At 39.8% G+C, this 19,404-nt stretch overlaps 2 protein-coding genes across 3 annotated transcripts in view; one reads left to right on the plus strand and one right to left on the minus strand.

Moving 5' to 3' along the window:
- Positions 1-19,404, minus strand: part of cenpp (centromere protein P) — a 105,623-nt gene that overhangs the window by 28,857 nt on the left and 57,362 nt on the right. The window lies entirely within an intron of this gene.
- Positions 5,550-18,400, plus strand: aspn (asporin (LRR class 1)). The gene is made up of 8 exons (XM_074638453.1): positions 5,550-6,059; positions 9,767-10,030; positions 12,186-12,298; positions 14,280-14,493; positions 14,812-14,922; positions 15,171-15,264; positions 15,625-15,763; positions 16,920-18,400. Exons 2-8 carry the CDS (start codon positions 9,811-9,813, stop codon positions 17,115-17,117), a joined length of 1,089 nt encoding a protein of 362 aa, XP_074494554.1. The 5' UTR covers positions 5,550-6,059; positions 9,767-9,810; the 3' UTR covers positions 17,118-18,400.

The following is a 19,404-nucleotide window of genomic DNA, read 5'->3' on the forward strand; positions in this document are numbered from 1 at the left end:
TATAAACGGCTCATTCTAAGGTAACGAAAACACGATTCTTATTATCAGGTGACTACACACTAAAGAAAACATACATATTAATATTATATTCCATTTCTGCCAATAGATCCCCCTAAATGTTACACTGGTCCTTTAAATTTGCTGCTCATGTCTGCACCTAAAACTTATGACCATGGACTATGTGCACCAACATGCACAGCAACTGCACACACAGATCTTCTCGTTGTAGAGAACCACATCCACTGCTGTCTGCGTCCATTTTGGAATATATCAGTGCTCTTACTTTTAGCAGTCATAATGTTAATAATCTAGTTCATAAAACAAAGCTGAATCACTGTGGTCCTTACTAATATAACTTGAGGAACTGTTGATTGTGGGATCATTAGTGTTTACAACTGCTTTATGAATAGTAGTGAATTCTTTAGTAGTAGTGAATTTTATAAGCCATACAGCCTAATGATCTGAAACCAGACTTATTTGTGATGATGAGTGGTGATTCAGAGGTCTGGAATGAGGCTACATAAGCCCCATGTTTCCATCTGGATCACTGTACAACACCTTGAGGTTTTTGTTTTTAGGATTAGACGCATGTTGACACTGAATGCAAATACTCAACCTGTGAGGTGTATGAGTCACATATCCAAACAAGAAGTTTGATTATGTTCCACTGGATTCCTTGATCCCCTTTACCGTCAGCACATCCAGTACGTTGAGGAGAACATCACTTACTGTCATGTTATCAAATTAACACCTCAGGCCTCAGGGATGAGGTGGAGCCACGATGACTATTGAATGAGTAATGATGAAATGCGGTTATCTTTGCATCACATTTCCTCTACCCTCATGCAATACACATTCAGGGAAAGCTGTAATTATCAGAGCTGAAAGCCAATTTTATCATAATATTTTCCTCTGGAAGCCTGAGGTTTAGGATCATTTACTTCAGTAGCAGACAGATCAAAAGGACGATTGGAACGGAAAAGCTAAAATGTGAAGAGGACAAAAACCTCAGCTCCTGGAAATATTAGAAAATTATATGCAGACAAGAATAAATCTAAGAGCAGAAAAGCAATAAAAAAAACAATCCGTAATGTCTGGTCACTTTCTAGATGCTTGCATTCGTCATCTCATCGTACTTCAGCTGGAAAACTTTCTTCCGAAGAGCCGAAGCTCAAAGATCAAAAGTTTTCCTGTTGAAAAGAGAGAATTCTTCTCGTCTCGCCAACGTGAACAGCTGCTGCGTTCATCAGTCTCACAAATCACACGAAGGAACGATCTAATAGTCATTAGTCACATAACCCCTTCAGTGCTCCTCAGGTTGTAGGCTTATGGTGCATAATCAGGTTTTATGTACTCAGCAGACATTTCCTCAGGTACACATAATAAGGCTGGACCTTCATTCAGCTCCATAACAGGATGAAGTCTTTCAGGTATCTGGTATATTATAACTTGGGTCTTATTGTTGTAGTTTTGGCCCCGAGAAGATTTAAATGATATGAAAGCAGGAAAAAAGATTTGCATTTCTTTTTCCAGTTCATCTGATCTTTATTTCTTCATGTGAATTATTGGATAATCCTTCCTTTGCAGCCATGTCCATGTCAACTAAAGAGTAACTTTTTTTATAGTATTTTTATATTATATCTTAGATATTTTTTTAAGTAAGTTTACTGAAAAAGCTGCAACAATTAAAACTAAATAAATACAGTCATGAAAATGTATTCATATATGTTTTAATTGTCCGCTTGCGGGTAGACAAATGTCACGTTTTTTGCATGTTCAGCTGACCAGCTGTGCACTGACTAATAGACTTTCTTGGTTGCGAAAGGAAATTATTGTAATTTTATTCATCCGGAGTGTACCAATTAAACACCGTCTGCATTTCCTCTATACTTAATACCAAGTTACATAATCCTATAATACAGCTTTCATCATGCTGTCTGGCGTTGCTAGTGCCAAGTCTTTTTAGCTTCAACTGTGTCCTTTTACATTTATTTAAAACTTAATGGACAGAATGTGTTACATTGTTTAACTCACTGTGCTTGTTGAATGTACATTCCCAGAGCAAATTAGGTCAGACAGCAAGTACACAAAATGAAAAATGAGGCACTTTACTCTGCAGGAAACTATTGATCAAAACATAGAGGGCTTATCGAAATACACCAAGAAGGTTAGATATATAAATGGACACAGGTTTGGCTCATAGTCAAAACTCACTGCTATAACCCAATCTTCTATTTATACTTATATGACGTTACTATTCTACCAATATTGCAAGCTCACTTTAGGATTTCGCCGTGGGTGTCGAAGCTCGGAGCACACATGGAATCGGAGCTTATGCCCGATATTTATAATCACCATCAGGTGGACTCATGGTGAAGCCAAGTAGAAGGGTGGTGAACACTGCTCTGTTGTGCAGCCTTGCTGGGTAACACTCCCAGAAGCAGGTAACACGCTGAGTTGTGACCCTGTCACAGCGCTAACAAAACGTTTCCTGGCAAGAAGATGTTCCTGTGGCACTAAAGCAACAACAGCGCTGAGGCAACTCCTTGGCACCGTCGCTTTGCAAGTTGCCCCAGTGACTCCCGGCATTTGAAGGCTCAGATGGAGGAAATTCTTCTCAACATAAAAACAAGCTCCAGCCGGTCCAGAGCCGTCACAGACGTCTGCTGGGTTGGAAAGAATGAGATTCTGAGAGAGTAGAGACATCCTGACCGCCTCCCATCAGGAACGCACACCATCTTCCATCAGGAAATAATCTCCAACATTTAATTTGCAGTTTGAATACTGTAATTCCAACAATTACGCCATAGATTTTTTCACTACCACAAAACCAATATCCCTCTTTGGACTATTGAAGCTACTGAATTAAATCTCTCTGTGGCAGACCAGTCAGCTGAGAAGTATGAGGTTTTCATGCAAGATCCAAGAACAGAAGATGACGGCACGACAAACGTCTTGCTCAAAACTAAAGTTCAACATTTTAAAAGGTTGCGTTTGTACTTTTTGGAGAGACAGGCTATACAAGTATCCTGGGAAACATAACACAATAGGGTATACTGGTGGGCTAGTGGTCCTTACAGCGTAGGACAAAGCCTGCGTCCTCTCATAGTGCACAGAAAACAGGTTTGCATCAGGTTCTAATTAGATCCCTGCAACATTTGGGAAAATGGTTCCTTTCATCATAAAAACTGGTTCATCACACGGTATTGTTTCAGCAGAGCGATGAAGCTATGATAATGAGGAACTGTAAACTGAGCCTGAGGTTTTAAGAGGAGAATAATAAATATGAACATCAGATAACAGTAGCTTACAGTGACCTTTTGAAATGTTAAGTAGATGGACTAAAGCTGGTACCTTTAACCCTAAGAGACCCTCATAGACCCGTTTTTGTCTTTTTTATGGGGTGACAGGTCAGCAGTAGATGTCACATAGAAGTGGTGTACGTCATTTGAAAGCTGGGAACCTGAAGATTCATTTGAGATGCATCTCAGCTTTCAGATGATAAACCTATGTGAGGTTAAACAGTGAAGAAGAGTGAGAGCCTTAGTGTTTGTGATGTGTAATTCAGTTTTCTGGGGGAGTCGGAAACTACTGGTCAGATAAATTTGCTTAAAGATGTTTTTTTTGTTTATGAATTTCCTTAAAAGAGTATGTTGAACAAGGGAGAGCTCGACAGGCTTCTTTCTGATGACATGATGACTTAACCAGATCTCTGATGATTGGAAAATATGGTTTCCCCACCAAGAAGATGCACTGAAACCAGAACACAGACCCGCTCCCATTTCAGGTTGTCTGACTGCCAAACCAGGGCATATTTGCACGGTCTGGCTCTGCCGAAGTTGTGCTTCAGAGTGCCGTTCCAGCTCAGCTCAGCAGAAAATACCAACACTGAATGGAAAAAGGAATAGTATAACACGTGAACCCCTGAGGGAGCAAACTCCTGTTAGCTTTTCCATTCTTGGGAGGTATTTCTCATGTCTGCCTCAAACGTAAAGATTTCGGCTCTCCTGTTGTGCCTTGTTAACACACACCATGCAAAGCACAACACAGAACAAATCATGTCGATTGGATGTTGCAAAGCATCACCTCTGTTTCTCTTCTTCCTCTCCTGTCTCCAATTAAGGAGGAAATGTAGTTCTTACTGACTCCGATGGTAACTTGTACCACCTTAAGTCAGGAGAGTACACTGCTGAAGACTCATCTGTCTCAACAAGTCATTCAGTAATTGCCTCTGGGGTAATTACAGTAATTGTAATTGCCTGTGGAGTGAGATAATGCTAGCTGCTCCGAGTTTCGTTTTACGACTTTTTTTAGAAATGAAACGACAAAATAAGCCTTCGTTGGTTTCATCTATCGGTTAAAGTAAATTCACAGCTTTATCAGCATTACAGACAGATACACAATGCACGGTGAGACTGTTTTTGGCAACTGGTCAACAAAAGGAGAAGTGTCACTGCTGAAGAAGAGGAGAATTGGAAAACAATACCAAAGAAGAAGAAGAAGAGTGTTCTCAGTTGTCTCACAGGCTCCCTCAGTGATGGTTTTAAAAACATACTTTTATACTGGAGACTTAATTATTGATCATCATCCCCCTCTCACTGTGTGTGACGACTTGCGTGAGATAAAGTGAGTGATACATTTTTTGGGGGCTGCAACTAACAATTATTTTCATTATCATTTAAATTGTGGATTACTCAAATAAGAATTTTTAAAATGTCAGAAAATAGTGAAAACATCCATCAAAAGTTCCCAGAGCACAAGTTGAATCATTAAGTTGCTGGTTGTGTCTCATCAACAATACCAAACTCTCAGATATTATATTTGAAATGATATGAAGCAAAAAGCAAAAGCAAAAGAATAGATTCATTGACAAATTGTTTCAGCACTATATGTTAGAGTGCACTTAATAAAGGTGGGCATTTAATTGTTTTTTGTCTATTTCACATTGCTGTAGATTTTTGTTATTGTGACACAATTTGAGTTGTGATGAAAGTATAACAGAAATGTTACAGGTCAGACCTGCTTGTTACTCGGATCGCTTATTCATACATAAGACCAACATGCACTATCACCACAACATTTACAGTGATGAGATGCATTGGAAAATGGGCTTATGTCACTTTGTAAATAAATTGAGACACCGGATTGCAAATAAAGTCTTGAAAAGTCTATATTTCTATTCTCACTCCTTCAGGGCCGATAATTTTAAGAAAGTGTTGCAGCGTGTTTTTGTGTTGACATTTCAACTCTGAGCATATTTTTGCATAATGATGTTTAGGGAAAATTGTAAAAAGGAGCGAGTTCATCCTTTCCTGTTAACCATGAAGACAAGCATCAGTACATCTCAAACATTCTCACTTCACAGGTGCTTATCAAAATGCGCTGTAGGTCAACATGGCAGCCTTGGCTCTTTGTTTGGGGAAGTCAGTTAGTATGGGGACGCCAGATGAAGGAATTCAGACGGCATCATCCTGCAGGGCCGGCTCACCTCCGTCCTAACTGTTGATGTTTCACTGAGAAAACCCAAACAGCTACAGCAGCTGTACAGTCCCACTATCCTTGTTTAACCCAGTGCCAGCAGGCCTTAGTGTAGGAACCATTCATGTTGAGGTAAAATATTTAACATGGCAGTCGGCCGTGAAAGGGAGGGGAGGTGACAGACCTACCGGTATTTTCTATATAAAGACTTGAGCATTCAGGAGTCGGATGCTAACGATGCTGGCATCACTTCAAAGCTCCTAATGAAAAGCACATGACATAAAGTCCTAACAATGCCTTTTCACATGTAGACGTACAGATGGTGTGATCACTGAGGGAGTCAACAGCTCTTAACTGAAACTGAACCTCTCACCCTAACAGCAGTGGTTTTCCATCGGTGGGGGTGTTCTGGGGGCAGGTTTTTTTTTTTTTATTTCTGGTGAGAGAGGGTGATGCTGTTCTGCGTTCACTGGGAATGAATTGACTGAGGATCCAACTCTTAGCCTTCCAGCTGGACCGTGCTGCTGCTCTGCTCACTGAGTGGGGTTTAAACCAGGACACAAACACACCTGACGGCTGAGGTAGGACACACCCTGCATTTATTAACAAAAGAAACTAACTCATCTTTTTACGTTTTTATCTAGTCGATCTGGTATTTTAAATTTCCAGAGAATGCAGCATCTCTGATGTGTTTAGGTCAGTTTACAAGACCCTCTGCTGATGGAGACGTTTCAGAGGAGCCACAGGACTAGGCTGCAGATTTTAGTCTGAACATTTTCATTTCACCAGCTGATCTGGTGGGAAAAACTGATGCATTTTAAGAGAGAATATTTTAAATTAAGTTATTTCTGAGTTTGATTTGCATGCAAATTTAAGAGCACAACAAGATGAATTTACAGGAATGTTCTGTGGAAGCCTGTAGATTGTCTTTTAAGTGAACCACATAGTGTGGGAAGGGAAGATGATATTTAATGATTGGGTTTTATATTGAATGCTGCAGTCTTTCGTGTGTTACTTGCCTGGAGTCAATAAGATCTCATTTCACAAAAATGCAAAGTAATTTGGAGAATATGGAGAACGATTCATTATGAACCGTAAATACAAACACACGAGGGAAATCAGTCTGACTCACTTCAAATTTCATTCCAGCATTTTTTGACAAATATTCTCTGGTTCCAGTTTCCCCAATGGGAGGATTTACAGTTTCTCTGTGCTTTATATCATTGTGAACTAAATATATTTGGATTTTGGACTGTTGGTCAGACATAAACAAGACACGACTTGAGCTCTATCGAACTGGGATGGACATTTATTTAACTTGGGTGGAACTTTTTCACTATTTTCTGACATTTTATAGACTTACTATAAAAATAAGAGAGATGCACCCATAATTGGTAGGGACATATACAGTATGTGAGTCCTGATGGCGACAGCAGAGATAAGGGGGTTTGGATGTTTTATGATATGCAAACCTCTAGAGAATGAAGTATAATTCAGACTGTAAACAAAAGCACTTCATCATCCCCAGTCTGACTGGAGTGAGGTCAGATTTATTGGATTGGTTCTCAAGACTTGTTTGAGTAAGCGAAAGGAAAACACAATAAACAAGAGAATTATCTCAAACTTATGCCAAGTTATTCAAGCTAAAACTCATCAAGCTCAGTTGCAAAACACACATCAAGAAAACAGCCTCTATTGTGCTAAATGTGCACATGTGGAACAAAAGGCAGTCCGGGTGAAGAAGAAGGGTCGACGCTTAGCGGTATTTGCTGTCGCAGCAGGATGCTCGACCACCACCACATACTTGTGGGAGGACCCAAGGGCCTCAGAATCCATCAAGATTACCAGAAGCACGCAACCAGACGACGTCGACCTCTCTCTGCTGGCTGTGTGAATGTGTAATAGAGGAAGATGTATAAATCATTTTGTGAATCACCACAGATGCTGAATAGGTGAGCGCTGGAGAAACATTTATGTTGGCTGGAAGATCTCATTTCCAGTAGAGGTTTTCGGAGCTTCGTGGAAACACTGATAGAAAAAACAGCAGCGCTTATTGAAACCGATCACTGAATGAGTTTGTGTGTCCTTTCACCATGCACTGTTTTAGCAATACATTCCTCAATCAGGTTAATGTGAGGGCGGTAAAACTGAAACTCAACTGGAGCACTAAAAACTGTTTTGGTTTATCTGAGGTGACATTCGCACTGTGGAGAATAACCGTTACTGCAGTTTTACACAGTTTTGGCTCCAACAAATCTAATGCTACCAAATCCAATTAAGCACTCAAACTACTTAGCAGATATACACTCACCGGCCACTTTATTAGGTACACCTTGCTAGTACCAGGTTGGACCCCCTTTTGCATTAAGAACTGCTTTAAAGGACTAGTGTGTAACATTTAGGGGGATCTATTGGCAGAAATGGAATATAATATTAATAAGTATGTTTTCTTAAGTATATTATAACCTGATAATAAGAATCATTGTGTTTTCGTTACCATAGAATGTGCCGTTTATATCTAAATAGGGAGCTGGTCCTCTCTCCACAGAGTCCGCCATGTTGCACCGCCATGTTTCTACAGTAGTCCAGAACGGACAAACCAAACTCTGTTAACTTTCCCTGCTTTGGCCGAAGTCGATAACGTAACTCTCTCCTGTCGCCACCGCTCTCACTCTTGCTTCACAACTCACTTCCCACGTACACACACACGCGCACACACACACACACACACACACACACACACACACACACACACACACACACACACACTGGCTCTGCTCCAAATGGCTCTAGAGAGGGCCATTCGCTTTTATGCTCAACATGGTTCTGGTCACAACAACAAGAGAGAAATATATGTAATAAGTACTTTTTATTTCACTACATTGATTTGGCAGCTATAGTTACTGGTTACTTTTCAGATTACTTTTACTGATTACATGTTAGTCGTCAATAATAATCAATAATAACTAGAAAATGCGGTTTCAGAAGAAATTGTGGTGGGATTGCTGGCTGCTGTATTGCTTGATGAACAGTTGGGAGCTGAACAGCATTGCTGGCTTAACTTTATATGAAGGAGCAACTGAAGGAGTATGAGGAGGTGGAATAATAGGAAAGTGATAAAGGGTGCAAAATATAGTGTAAGCCATGAAAGGTGTAAAATGAGAATTTTAGCACAAGGACTTAAATGAGCTTAAGTGTATAGAGAAGGAGTTGATGAGTCTTAGTTGTAATAAGGGTAAAACAGCTGAGGTCTAATCTCTCTAACAATGAGCGGCCGTGTACTACAAGGAGGTGAGCTGTTTGTGTGTGTGGGTGTGTCTATGTGTGTCTGTATGTTATGTTTCCTAGCAACTGATTTATACATTAATAATTACATGGTTGAGACATTTCTTAACTTTTAATGGTGAAAGTAAATCACTAGTTTGAAAGTAGTTGGTAGTAATTAGGAACTTAGGAAGGAATTAACACACAAACCTAGTGATGGAATTTAAATCAAAAAAGCAAAAGTTGGGGAAAAGCCTTTTGTGTAGCACAACTTTGTAATCTTTCCAATCGTATTATTCCCTTGTGATTCCTTAGAGTTTATTTTGTGAGGACTCCTTGATGGGGTTGGGCACCTTTTCTCTAAAACATACAGTAGCAGATGTTCATGTGAAGCTGCATTTAAATGGCACTGTGAGTTTGTGTTTTGGACATGGGACAATGAGTATACAATAAAAAATGGAAAAAATAGTAAATCAGTTACTAGTAACTGAAATCGACCCGAGACTCAAGTCTGGCTGGGTCCAAAATGATATTCAGTCTAATCAGGTTGGGTCCTGTTGTGTTGCTGCTAAACGTTGTACCTATAAAGACCTCTTAAAACAATACCCTCATCATTGAAGTTGTTAAAATGAATAGAAAAATAGATGTTGTGAAGCTCCTCCTTATTCTCTTTTCAAACATTGTGTAGAATTAGTCGTTTGCTGTATGCATTTCAAAGCCATCCTGAGAAAGACGGCGAGATTACACACAGGTGACCAACTTCTAAAAATGTTCTAAAAAGGGCCAATGTATGTGACAGCTAGTGAAATTGGAACAATCACAGCATCTCCATTTGGTAATACCATTACAGTGGGTCATTCATCTGGACAATGTCAACTGAGGTAAACTACAGGGTTCTGCATCTCTGTTCTGTTGATGTTGGAATAAAACTGCTGGGACGAGTAGTTTCCTCAGAGCAATGACGTCACAGTCTAGTCCTTTCTGTTAGTTTTAGAGCTAACCTAAACTCTGTCTTCTCCCTCAGCTCTCCCTGGTTGCAATTTCACGGACCAGTCGTCTAATAAAACCATGAGGATCTTCCTCCTGCTTTGCCTGCTGGCGCTAGGCAATGCCAAACCCTACCAGCCAATCAATGTCATGGAGTTCATGAAAAACTATGACATCATGATGGCCGATTCAAGCGATGATGACGATGACGATGACAAGGATGATGACGATTATGATGCAAATGAGAACTGTCCGGCTGGTTGCCATTGCTCACCCAGAGTGGTGCAGTGCTCCGACATGGGTGAGAACACACACAGTATGGACACATCTGGATCCACATGTTACTGTAAACACAGTGTGTTGAAGACACCCTGAGCTACATTCATGTATACTGATATAATGGCTTGTTCTTTTATCTAATTATAAACAATGTTTGAAGTTCACCATTTAAGATTATCAGTTTAAGTTTGGTGTTGTAGATTTTTCTTTTTGTAAACAAATCCCATGAAGAGACTAATTTTAGACTTCCCCACCCTACCATACAAATGATCTCATACTCAACTACCCGACTACTAAACTGTTTTACGTCAGAAAGTGACGATAAGAATGTTAGAAACTGCCAGGTTTGAAAATGAGCATTGTTTGATACATCTTGCATCAAAGGAAATGTGAACTTTCTTGGCAATGCAGTCTACGAGGGTTTTCACACCTAACCTAACTTCCACTAGGGCTGTGTATTGGCAAGAATCTGGTGATACAATATGTATCATGATACAGGGACAATGATTCAATATATTGCCATATATTGCGATACTGTAAGCAAGGCGATATATTGCGGTTTTTTTCAAATCTAAATTTAGGAAACTGTCATAGTAAGACACACCACTGTATGTATAAAAGCTGAGTAAAAAAAAAAGTCACTATGTGCAATGGCTACTATGGTGACTAACATCATCACACACAAATACAATTGGACTCATTGGAGCCACAATATTCTCAACTTTCCAGTCATACCCAATTTATACAATTCTTAGACTGTTTAGGGACCCAATGCAGAAATATTAAAAGACACCATTTTAGAATAGGTGAAAATAACACATTTATACTGCATGCAAAAAAATGTGCATGGAATTAGCATAAAGTGGGCATGTCTGTTAAGGGGATACTCGTGGGTAGTACCTATATTGAACCCATTTTCATTCACATTTATTGAGATGAGAGGTCAAGGGACCCCTTTGAAAATGGCCATGCCAGTTTTTCCCTCGCCATTTTGCGGAAGGTTGGAGCGTTATTTAGCCTCCTTCCTGACATGCAAGTATGGCATGGTTGGTACCATTGGATTCCTTAGATTTTTTAGTTTCATATGATACCAGTATCTTCACTCTAGAGCCCGTTACAACCTCCGAAAAACAGAATAGTGTCTGGATCCGCCGGCGGGTCGTCAGATTTTTAAGAGGTTAATTAAAAATCAAAACAGTGTTTTGGAAAATCTATACAGTATGGCAAAACATAATATCACGATACTCATGTGTATCGATATTTTTTTACACCCCTAACTTCAAGTAAATTGAACTTTTAACTCAAATATGCTGACCTCTACAACACATGTCCAATGAGATTCTGCATTTGACAGGAAGTTATGGTGCCAACAATTTCACTGAGAAGAATGGAGGAGAAGTTAATTTGTGCATCTCTTAATGTACTGACTGATCCTTCCAAGACTTGGGTAACATTTTTCAAGAAAGCAGAAAATATCAGAGCGGAGAGAGGACGGGCATAACACGTCGGAAAATAAACAAAATTTCTGATTTAGTTTGCTGCATCCTATTTAGCTACTTTGTAGAATGATGCGCTTCATTCAACAAACTACCTAAAGCAAACTATTTGGTTTGGTGTGAAACCGTTGTAAAAAGTAAAACATACTGGGGTGTCACAGAATCACGTTACACCTCCTAATTCCTATTTTGTCCAATTTACCAGAAAAAAAAAACAGCAATTTGATCTCATTCCCTCTCTGGATTGGCACATCCTAGCTATTGCACTCTGACTATTTCCTCTATCAAATGATGATGAACGGTATGTGGTGCAGCCGATGTTTGTTTCACTTACAGTAAAGCAGGGCCCTCCCTCACTGACTGACTTCAATCTCATGACATTCTCTTTACTGCAACATTGCCAACCATACCTGAAAAACAAAGCCTGGGGCTCATTGCCACAGTTGTAGACTGAATACATCCGGCAAGTCACTACCAAATTCTCTTAACCAGACTTTCTTAAACTATGCTGCGCGGCCTTGTTTCTGATTTATCAGATGTCCTGAATCAGAGCATCACTGATACATCATTTGAGACCTGACTGGAGTTACACATCAGCCGTATTTTATATGCACACATGAGTTTTCATCCCTTTTGGTCCAACTCTGGTCTTGAATCAGGCGTTTGTGTTTCTGCCAACAGGTCAGATCGGTGTTCCTGAGAAGATTCCTGAAGACACTGTGATACTAGACCTCCAAAACAATGATATCACTGAGATCAAGGAGAACGACTTTAAAGGCCTCCACAGGCTTTATGTAAGAGAAACCTTCAGACCTGGTTTACCCTGCACACAGTAATGAATACCACAATCCCTTCCTGTTAACCTTAAACAGACATAAACAACAGGCATGTCTGAAGTTAAAGAAGTAAAGAATGAATCAATCCATCTGATTCTATTTCAGTCACATCTCCTGCACACACCTGAACCAGACATGTGCTGCAAGAAATGTTAAATTACTGTATCAGTGTGTACTGTAGAGTTCAGTTCAGTTCCATTTTGCTGCATCTGAACTCCAAATTAGGAAATCTTGACCACATACCATGTGACAACCTGAGAGACTGACTTCTTGAAGCTTAAACAAGATGGATATATTTCGATTTAGTTGTTAACAAGACCAACACCGCGTCTACACACAGCCCGTATGGCGAAAGCAACTTGTTAGAGCAGCAGCAGCAGTTTCAGTCCTCTGTCAGTGTCTACACAGGATGCATTCATAGAATTATGCCTAAGTGCTCACCCACGCTTTGGCAGCGCTCAGAGCCCAACACAGAATCACTGTAGTTACACACGTAAAACGGAAGGAAATAGACTTGAAGCATAACATTGCGCTTAGAGCGAGTGAAACACAAACCATTACGCAATCTGTGTACACATCTTTACGTTGACATACTGTTATCAACATGTATAAAAATCTATTTTTAGAATCTGTGAATCGATTCAGAATCATAGAAGATACATTTTTTTTTCGACACCCAACATTGGCGTCTCTAGAGCCAAAACCAACAACTAGATCAGCACTAGACATCTCAGAAACAGAAAACAGTGTGTTCACAAATACTTCCAGAGCAAGACATCAGATCCAGTGTTAAACCAATGACTTCCTACTACTTCCATCTATGAAATGCTTAGATTTGATCCTGAGCTTTAAATGAGCCACATTCAGACTCAAGATACAAGTGAATGGCAATACCATCTTGTAGCTTTTAAAGTTACCAGATAAGAAGAAACAGCTTACTAATATCAGTCCACATGCAGCCTGCAGCCTTACGAGATTATGGCCAATCTGTTAAGAAGTAGGGATGCTAACAGAGGGCCAGTCTTTGATCTAGCTGATGTTTTCCCAGCTGGGAATAAACCACATCAAGCCCTACTCTGGATAATACTGCACTGTATCAAAGCAAACAGTGAGAACAATCTGCAGCTCTGTGCTAATACAGTGACATGTCATCAAGTGTTGAATGGTGCAGCTGACCTGAACCTGAACAAGGTTGAGTTTCGTTGGACCAATTTTTTGATTCTGTTTATTGATGCTTGTTTTCATCAAATCTTAGTTTGGAGTCTCATTATTCAAATACAGTGCAATGTAAAGAAACCAAAGTATGCTCAAAGCAAAAAAAAAGCTTTATATTAAATGGCCAGTGTGTAGCATTGGGGGGGATCTTCAGGGGATGTTGTCGTTGGCTTAGAATGAGCCCTTCATATCTACATAGGGAGCGGGTCATATTCACAGAGTCTGCCATGTTGCTCCACCATGTTTCTACAAAAGCCCAGAATGGACAAACCAAACACTTTCACTTTTTACGTTACCTGAATGCCACCGTAGTTCTCCAACCTGTTTGTGAAATTGTGGTAATGTGAGCTGCAGAATGCAAAACCGTGGTACCGCCAGCCGCCATCTGACTTCCGTTGCTCCTACAGTAGTGTTATTATGGTAAGAATGGCCTCTGAGCGAGGCAAATGGCGTTACTGCGGTTTTGCATTCGGAAGCTCATGTTACAGTCTTGGAAAGGGAGGAGTGAGTGGATGGGTATTCAGTTAGTTGCAATCTGCAACCACACTGCTAGATGCCAAAAATCCCCCAAAAAGATGTTAAAGAAACCTTTAATATTCTCTATCTTACCATACACGGGTTGTATGTTGATCATGAAAGTCCATTCTTGACCTTGGAAACAGTAGTTTGATAAACCCAGTTTGAATCTACTATGTTTTATTCTGATTCCTTTCTCCTACATCAGGGCCTGTTTCTGATCAATAACAAGATCTCCAAGATTCACCCCAAGGCCTTCAGAAACATGGACCATCTCAGACTGCTGTACCTCTCCTACAACATGCTGACTGAGATCCCCGCAAACCTGCCTCCCAACGTCATCGAGCTCCGCTTCCATGAAAACGAGATCAACAGAATCCAGAAGGATGCATTTAAAGGCCTGAGGAAACTCCATGTGCTGGGTAAGACCTGGTTTGAACTTCCTGTATCAGATTAGCGATAATCAATGTTCTCATAGGCCAGGGGTGTCCAGCTTTTCCAAGGAGAAGTCTGCAGGTCTTTTATTCAACCCAAACACTGCAGCTGTTCATTCCATTGATTTAACAATGCTTTAACCAGAGAGAGGTAATGAATTAACAGTTACACTGTAGTATTTGGTTTGAATGGTAAACTGCATACTTAGCCCTGCCAGAAAGTCCTCAAAGTGATGTATGTTCTCTACGGTAGTCAGGTGATATAATGGATCATTAATAATTAAAGCAGATGTTTTGTCCCAACAGAGCTGGGCGCCAACCCTCTGGCCAACAGTGGGATTGGGCTGGGAGCTTTTAACGGCTTGTCGACCCTGTACATCGGTATAGCAGAGGCCAAACTAACTGCTGTACCAAAAGGTAGAATATCACTCACCTCATGCTATCCTTCTTTAAACAAATGAATGGTACACTCTTCTTTCTCCTCTAGTCAACCACCTACAGTATTACACTGGACCCCAAGTGCACAACTAAATGAGGCAAAAACACTGCTAATGTTTGTTAATATGATGCTTGGATTTAACATGTTTTTAAAGCAAGTAATGAAGTGAAGTATGCTTAATCTACCCATTACATTGGTTATGTTTGGTGTGATTTGTATCTCCCAGACCTCCCGTCCTCCATCACAGACCTGAATCTGGACTACAACAAGATCGCGAAGGTGGAAATAGAAGACTTCATCAGATATAAAAACCTGCAGAGGTGAAAACCAGCCACATTTCATCCTACAAACGGACTCTTGTTCAAATTAAGACTCTTCTTCAAAACTCCAATTTGAGTGCTTTGTACATTAACAAAGATTTCATATAACATTATGTGTATCCTTTAAGCTGCCAGGAACCTTTAAACAAAAGTCTACAATTCAGAAGCTCTTTTTTTTATCTCTAACACCATGCGGTGGCTAAATGTATGTGCAAGTTAGAATGTGAAGTTAAAGTATTGGTAAGTTTGTTATTTGATGTGTATTTGACTGTCTTCTGTTATTAATTTCTGCAGTGTTGATGATTTTTATTCACAAGTGGTGATACTGTACCTGTCAACTATCTTTTGCAATTTTTGCAGGCTAGGACTCGGTTTTAACCAGATCAAGTATGTAGAAAATGGCAGCTTTGCCAACATCCCGAGCATCCGTCAGATCAACCTGGACAACAACCGTCTGAAAAAGGTCCCACCGAGCCTCAGCTCTCTGCGCTACCTCCAGGTGAGATACAGACACTTTGATGAGTATCAGTAGACTAAAGTGCATGTCACAAAAAAAATGACAAAGTCAGCTGGCAATTAGGACAGGGCTCAAAGCTGGAAAGCACACTGTGTGGGCAAGACTACTGAGATGCTGCGTGGAGTCACTGCGCCTAGAAGTTGATGTTGTCAACAAACAGCTCCAACGCTAACCTCTGCTAACGCAAAAATGTCTCCTTTTTATATTTCTATGTCTACAAATCAGACAGCTTTGGAGGTAAACTTTTTCTCTTATGCAAAGCTATGCTAAACATGAAATGGACCCATCATCTGTAGGATTCCAAAAGTTGTAGTAGCAGGAGGTTAAATAAGGTACGTAGCCCAGACCTCCTTCTCACAGGCCATGTCCTCCACCTCATCCTAGAGTATCCTAGGTTCCCATGTACACCATCCTAATCACATGAATGAACCACCTCAAGCGGCTCCTATTAAGCAACCTCCCTCTCACTGCAAAGGAGCAGCTGTTTTACTCAAAGCTCCTTCCAGATGTCGGTGTTCCTCACCTCGTCTCTAAGACTGAGCCCAGGCTCCCTGCAAAGAAAGCTCATTTCAGCTGCTTGTATCCATCATCTCATTCATTTCTCATTCGTTTATCATCGTAGATTGTTGGAGCATAACTCGACTGCTAAATCGAGGAGGGTCAATTCCCTTTTTTACCACGATGGTCTGGTACAGCGCCTGCATTACTGCCAATGCTGCACCAATCCACCACCTGTTGATCTCATACTCCATCTTACCCTCAAAAGATACCCTTTCTGCTTTTTCCTGAATCTCAGAGTGTAGTGTAAGTACATGTTGAAGAAAGGGCAGCAAAAACTAAAATTTCCTTGCAATCATTGATGTGCAACTTATACTATGCTGACGTGAGGAATGAAGGGAAAGAGTAAAGTTGTTACTTGTTAGCCATCTCAAGCCATCAGTTTCCTTCAACTCAGCAACCTGGAGCTATAAAATGATACCTAACTTTCCAACTCAGTCTTTATTTCCTGGTCTAAAAGATTGTGATCTTGGTTTTCCGAGAATTAGAACAGGACTTCCAATCATGGATGTTTACTGACAAAGCAGAAAAAGAACTATATTAAATATGATAATAAAACCAATCCTCTCTGTCTGTTTAGGTGATTTACCTCCATGGCAACAAAATCAGCAACGTGGGAGTCAACGACTTCTGTCCCATCAGGCCCAGTGACAAGAAGAACCTGTACACAGGCATCAGTCTGTTTGCCAATCCTGTTAAATACTGGGACATCCAGCCGGCCACCTTTCGCTGTGTGACCGGACGGAGGGGCGTTCAGCTTGGAAACTTCCGAAAGTAGGGAGTGAAAACGATGCGTTCAAGACAGCTCAGAAATGGAGAACTGCCATTGTCCTTGCTACAGTATAAGGAAGGAGCTGAAAATAATTTTGATAGATAACACAAGATGAAACTGGATTCCTAAAGTGTTCAGGAAATGAGAGAAAATGTCATTATATTGATGTATATTAGAAAGTGTAGTACATGTTGTTGAATGTTGGTACAATTTACACATAAAAGTACTTGGCTAGGGAAAAAACAAACAAACAAAAAAATAAGATGTCGGTGCTGAAAAGACAGTATATAGGGGGAGGAGGACATAATAAGATTATAATGGAATTCAACACAAGCGCCCTGCCTGCCTTTGTGAGTTATTCTGTGAGGTGATCTGTAGTTTTAGTCCCTCAACTTTTGCAGTGTAAACTTTCCCAGAAATAAAGCGCCTCCCTCTGGTCACTTTTAGAACAAAACCACCCAATGACCTGATTTGAGTAGTTCTACATGCTGATGCATTAACAACAAAATATCCTTTTAGTTTCTTTCTTTTTAGTCTAAAAATAAGACATATTTTAATGAGATATGGAGTAGAAATATTTCCAAGTTTAAGTTGTCTTCTAAACAACAACGAACAAAATACTTTCCCCTCATTTGCTATTTCTTTATATATTATATTTATGCCCTTTTTAAGTTGAGACATGGTAATCATCATTGAAGAGTCACTATATGGTCAGAGCTGTAACATAACGAGAGCCTAAAAACCACTCAAACATATTTTCTGTCTGTACAGTCAATGAATGACCCTGGCATTATTTAGTGCAATAAGTAAATTTGAAGCCCCATGTCTGTCTTTATGTGGATGTTTTATATTATCTCACTGCATGTCTGTATTGTCTTTATTTAGAAGCTGGAAGCTACACGTCAGACTGGATTATACATTGTCCTTGATTTAAACCCAAAACGTCACTTTGTTTTAATGAACTATAGCAACCAAGTGAACCGTTATTATGAGATCATAAGAAGGTAATGTAATTCCCAAGCTGGAAACATGTTCCTGTTTCCTCCAGTGCTCTCTCCTCTGAAATGGTGCTATATTTATTTAGTATGTCTTTAAATAAACCTGAAACACCTCCCCATTTATGTTGTTAAGATTTGTCAAAATGAAAGTGGGTTTGAGTTGAAAAGTTAGCATTTGATTTTGTTGTTCAAGCTATTATTGTCATATCCTCTTGTCCTACAAGACAAACATGTGATTTAAAGCTATATGAATGAATCTGAATTAATAAATCAGACAAAGCTTGAATGAAAGACAGTATCTGCAAAAACCAATGGGCAAGGTACTGGTTGTGAAGATATAAGCAGATAAAAAAGGTTGATTACTGAAGATTGGGAATCGTCAACATAGCTTCCAGACATTGCATTAATTGAATTTTCCATCCCATTCCATTATCTGTAACCGCTTATCCTATTCAGGGTCGCAGGGGGGCTGAAGCCGATCCCAGCTGACATTGGGCGAAGGCGGGGATGAATTGATTTTAAAAAGAGAAAATTGTGTTCAATTACCTTTAGATCTCAAACCAAATGGAGAGAGTCATATGTGGATTACATTCTTCGAGGAGCTGCAACCAACAACTTTAATGATTAACGTTTTTAAATAACGTATACGTTATTTAAAAACGTTAATCATTAAACGTAGTCATCAATAGTCGTTTAAGTCTAGAAAATGTCAGAAAATAGTGAAAAATGTCCATCAAAAGTTCTCGAGCCCAAAGTTACATCCTCAAATGCCTTGTACTGTCCACCCAATAATTAATAGATTATCAAAATGATAGTCAATCAAAAGAAAATCAACTTACATTTTTCATTTACAGTTTTCCTAAAATTAGATTTAAAAAATGTCACTATACCGCCTTGCTTACAGTATCGCAATGTATTAATTAGTAACCATTTTATCTTGATAAGTATCACATTGCCAGATTCTTGCCAATACACAGCAGAATTACCTTGTTTAGTTTATTATTAAATATTATAGGCTCTGTCTGCCAGTGTCTTTCCTTTGAAAATACAAATCATGAGCATAGTGGTGGTAGTAGTTTATACCTAGAAAAAGTGAGTTCTCCACTCTCACTCCAGCTAAATGTTGTTACTGGGACCAATGCTGGTTTCCATGGTTGAGGCTGATAAATACCATTTGAGCAGTTCCTTTATCCACCAGCAGGCGTCACTGCACACTAAAGAGTTAAGGTAGTTCTCTTAGTGTCAGTGGAGGTCTGGAGATTTATCCAGAAGAATGAAGACAATTAAGGAGGGAG

The sequence above is a fragment of the Sebastes fasciatus genome, chromosome 1 (genome assembly GCF_043250625.1).
Source record: "Sebastes fasciatus isolate fSebFas1 chromosome 1, fSebFas1.pri, whole genome shotgun sequence".
Classification (NCBI taxonomy): domain Eukaryota; kingdom Metazoa; phylum Chordata; class Actinopteri; order Perciformes; family Sebastidae; genus Sebastes; species Sebastes fasciatus.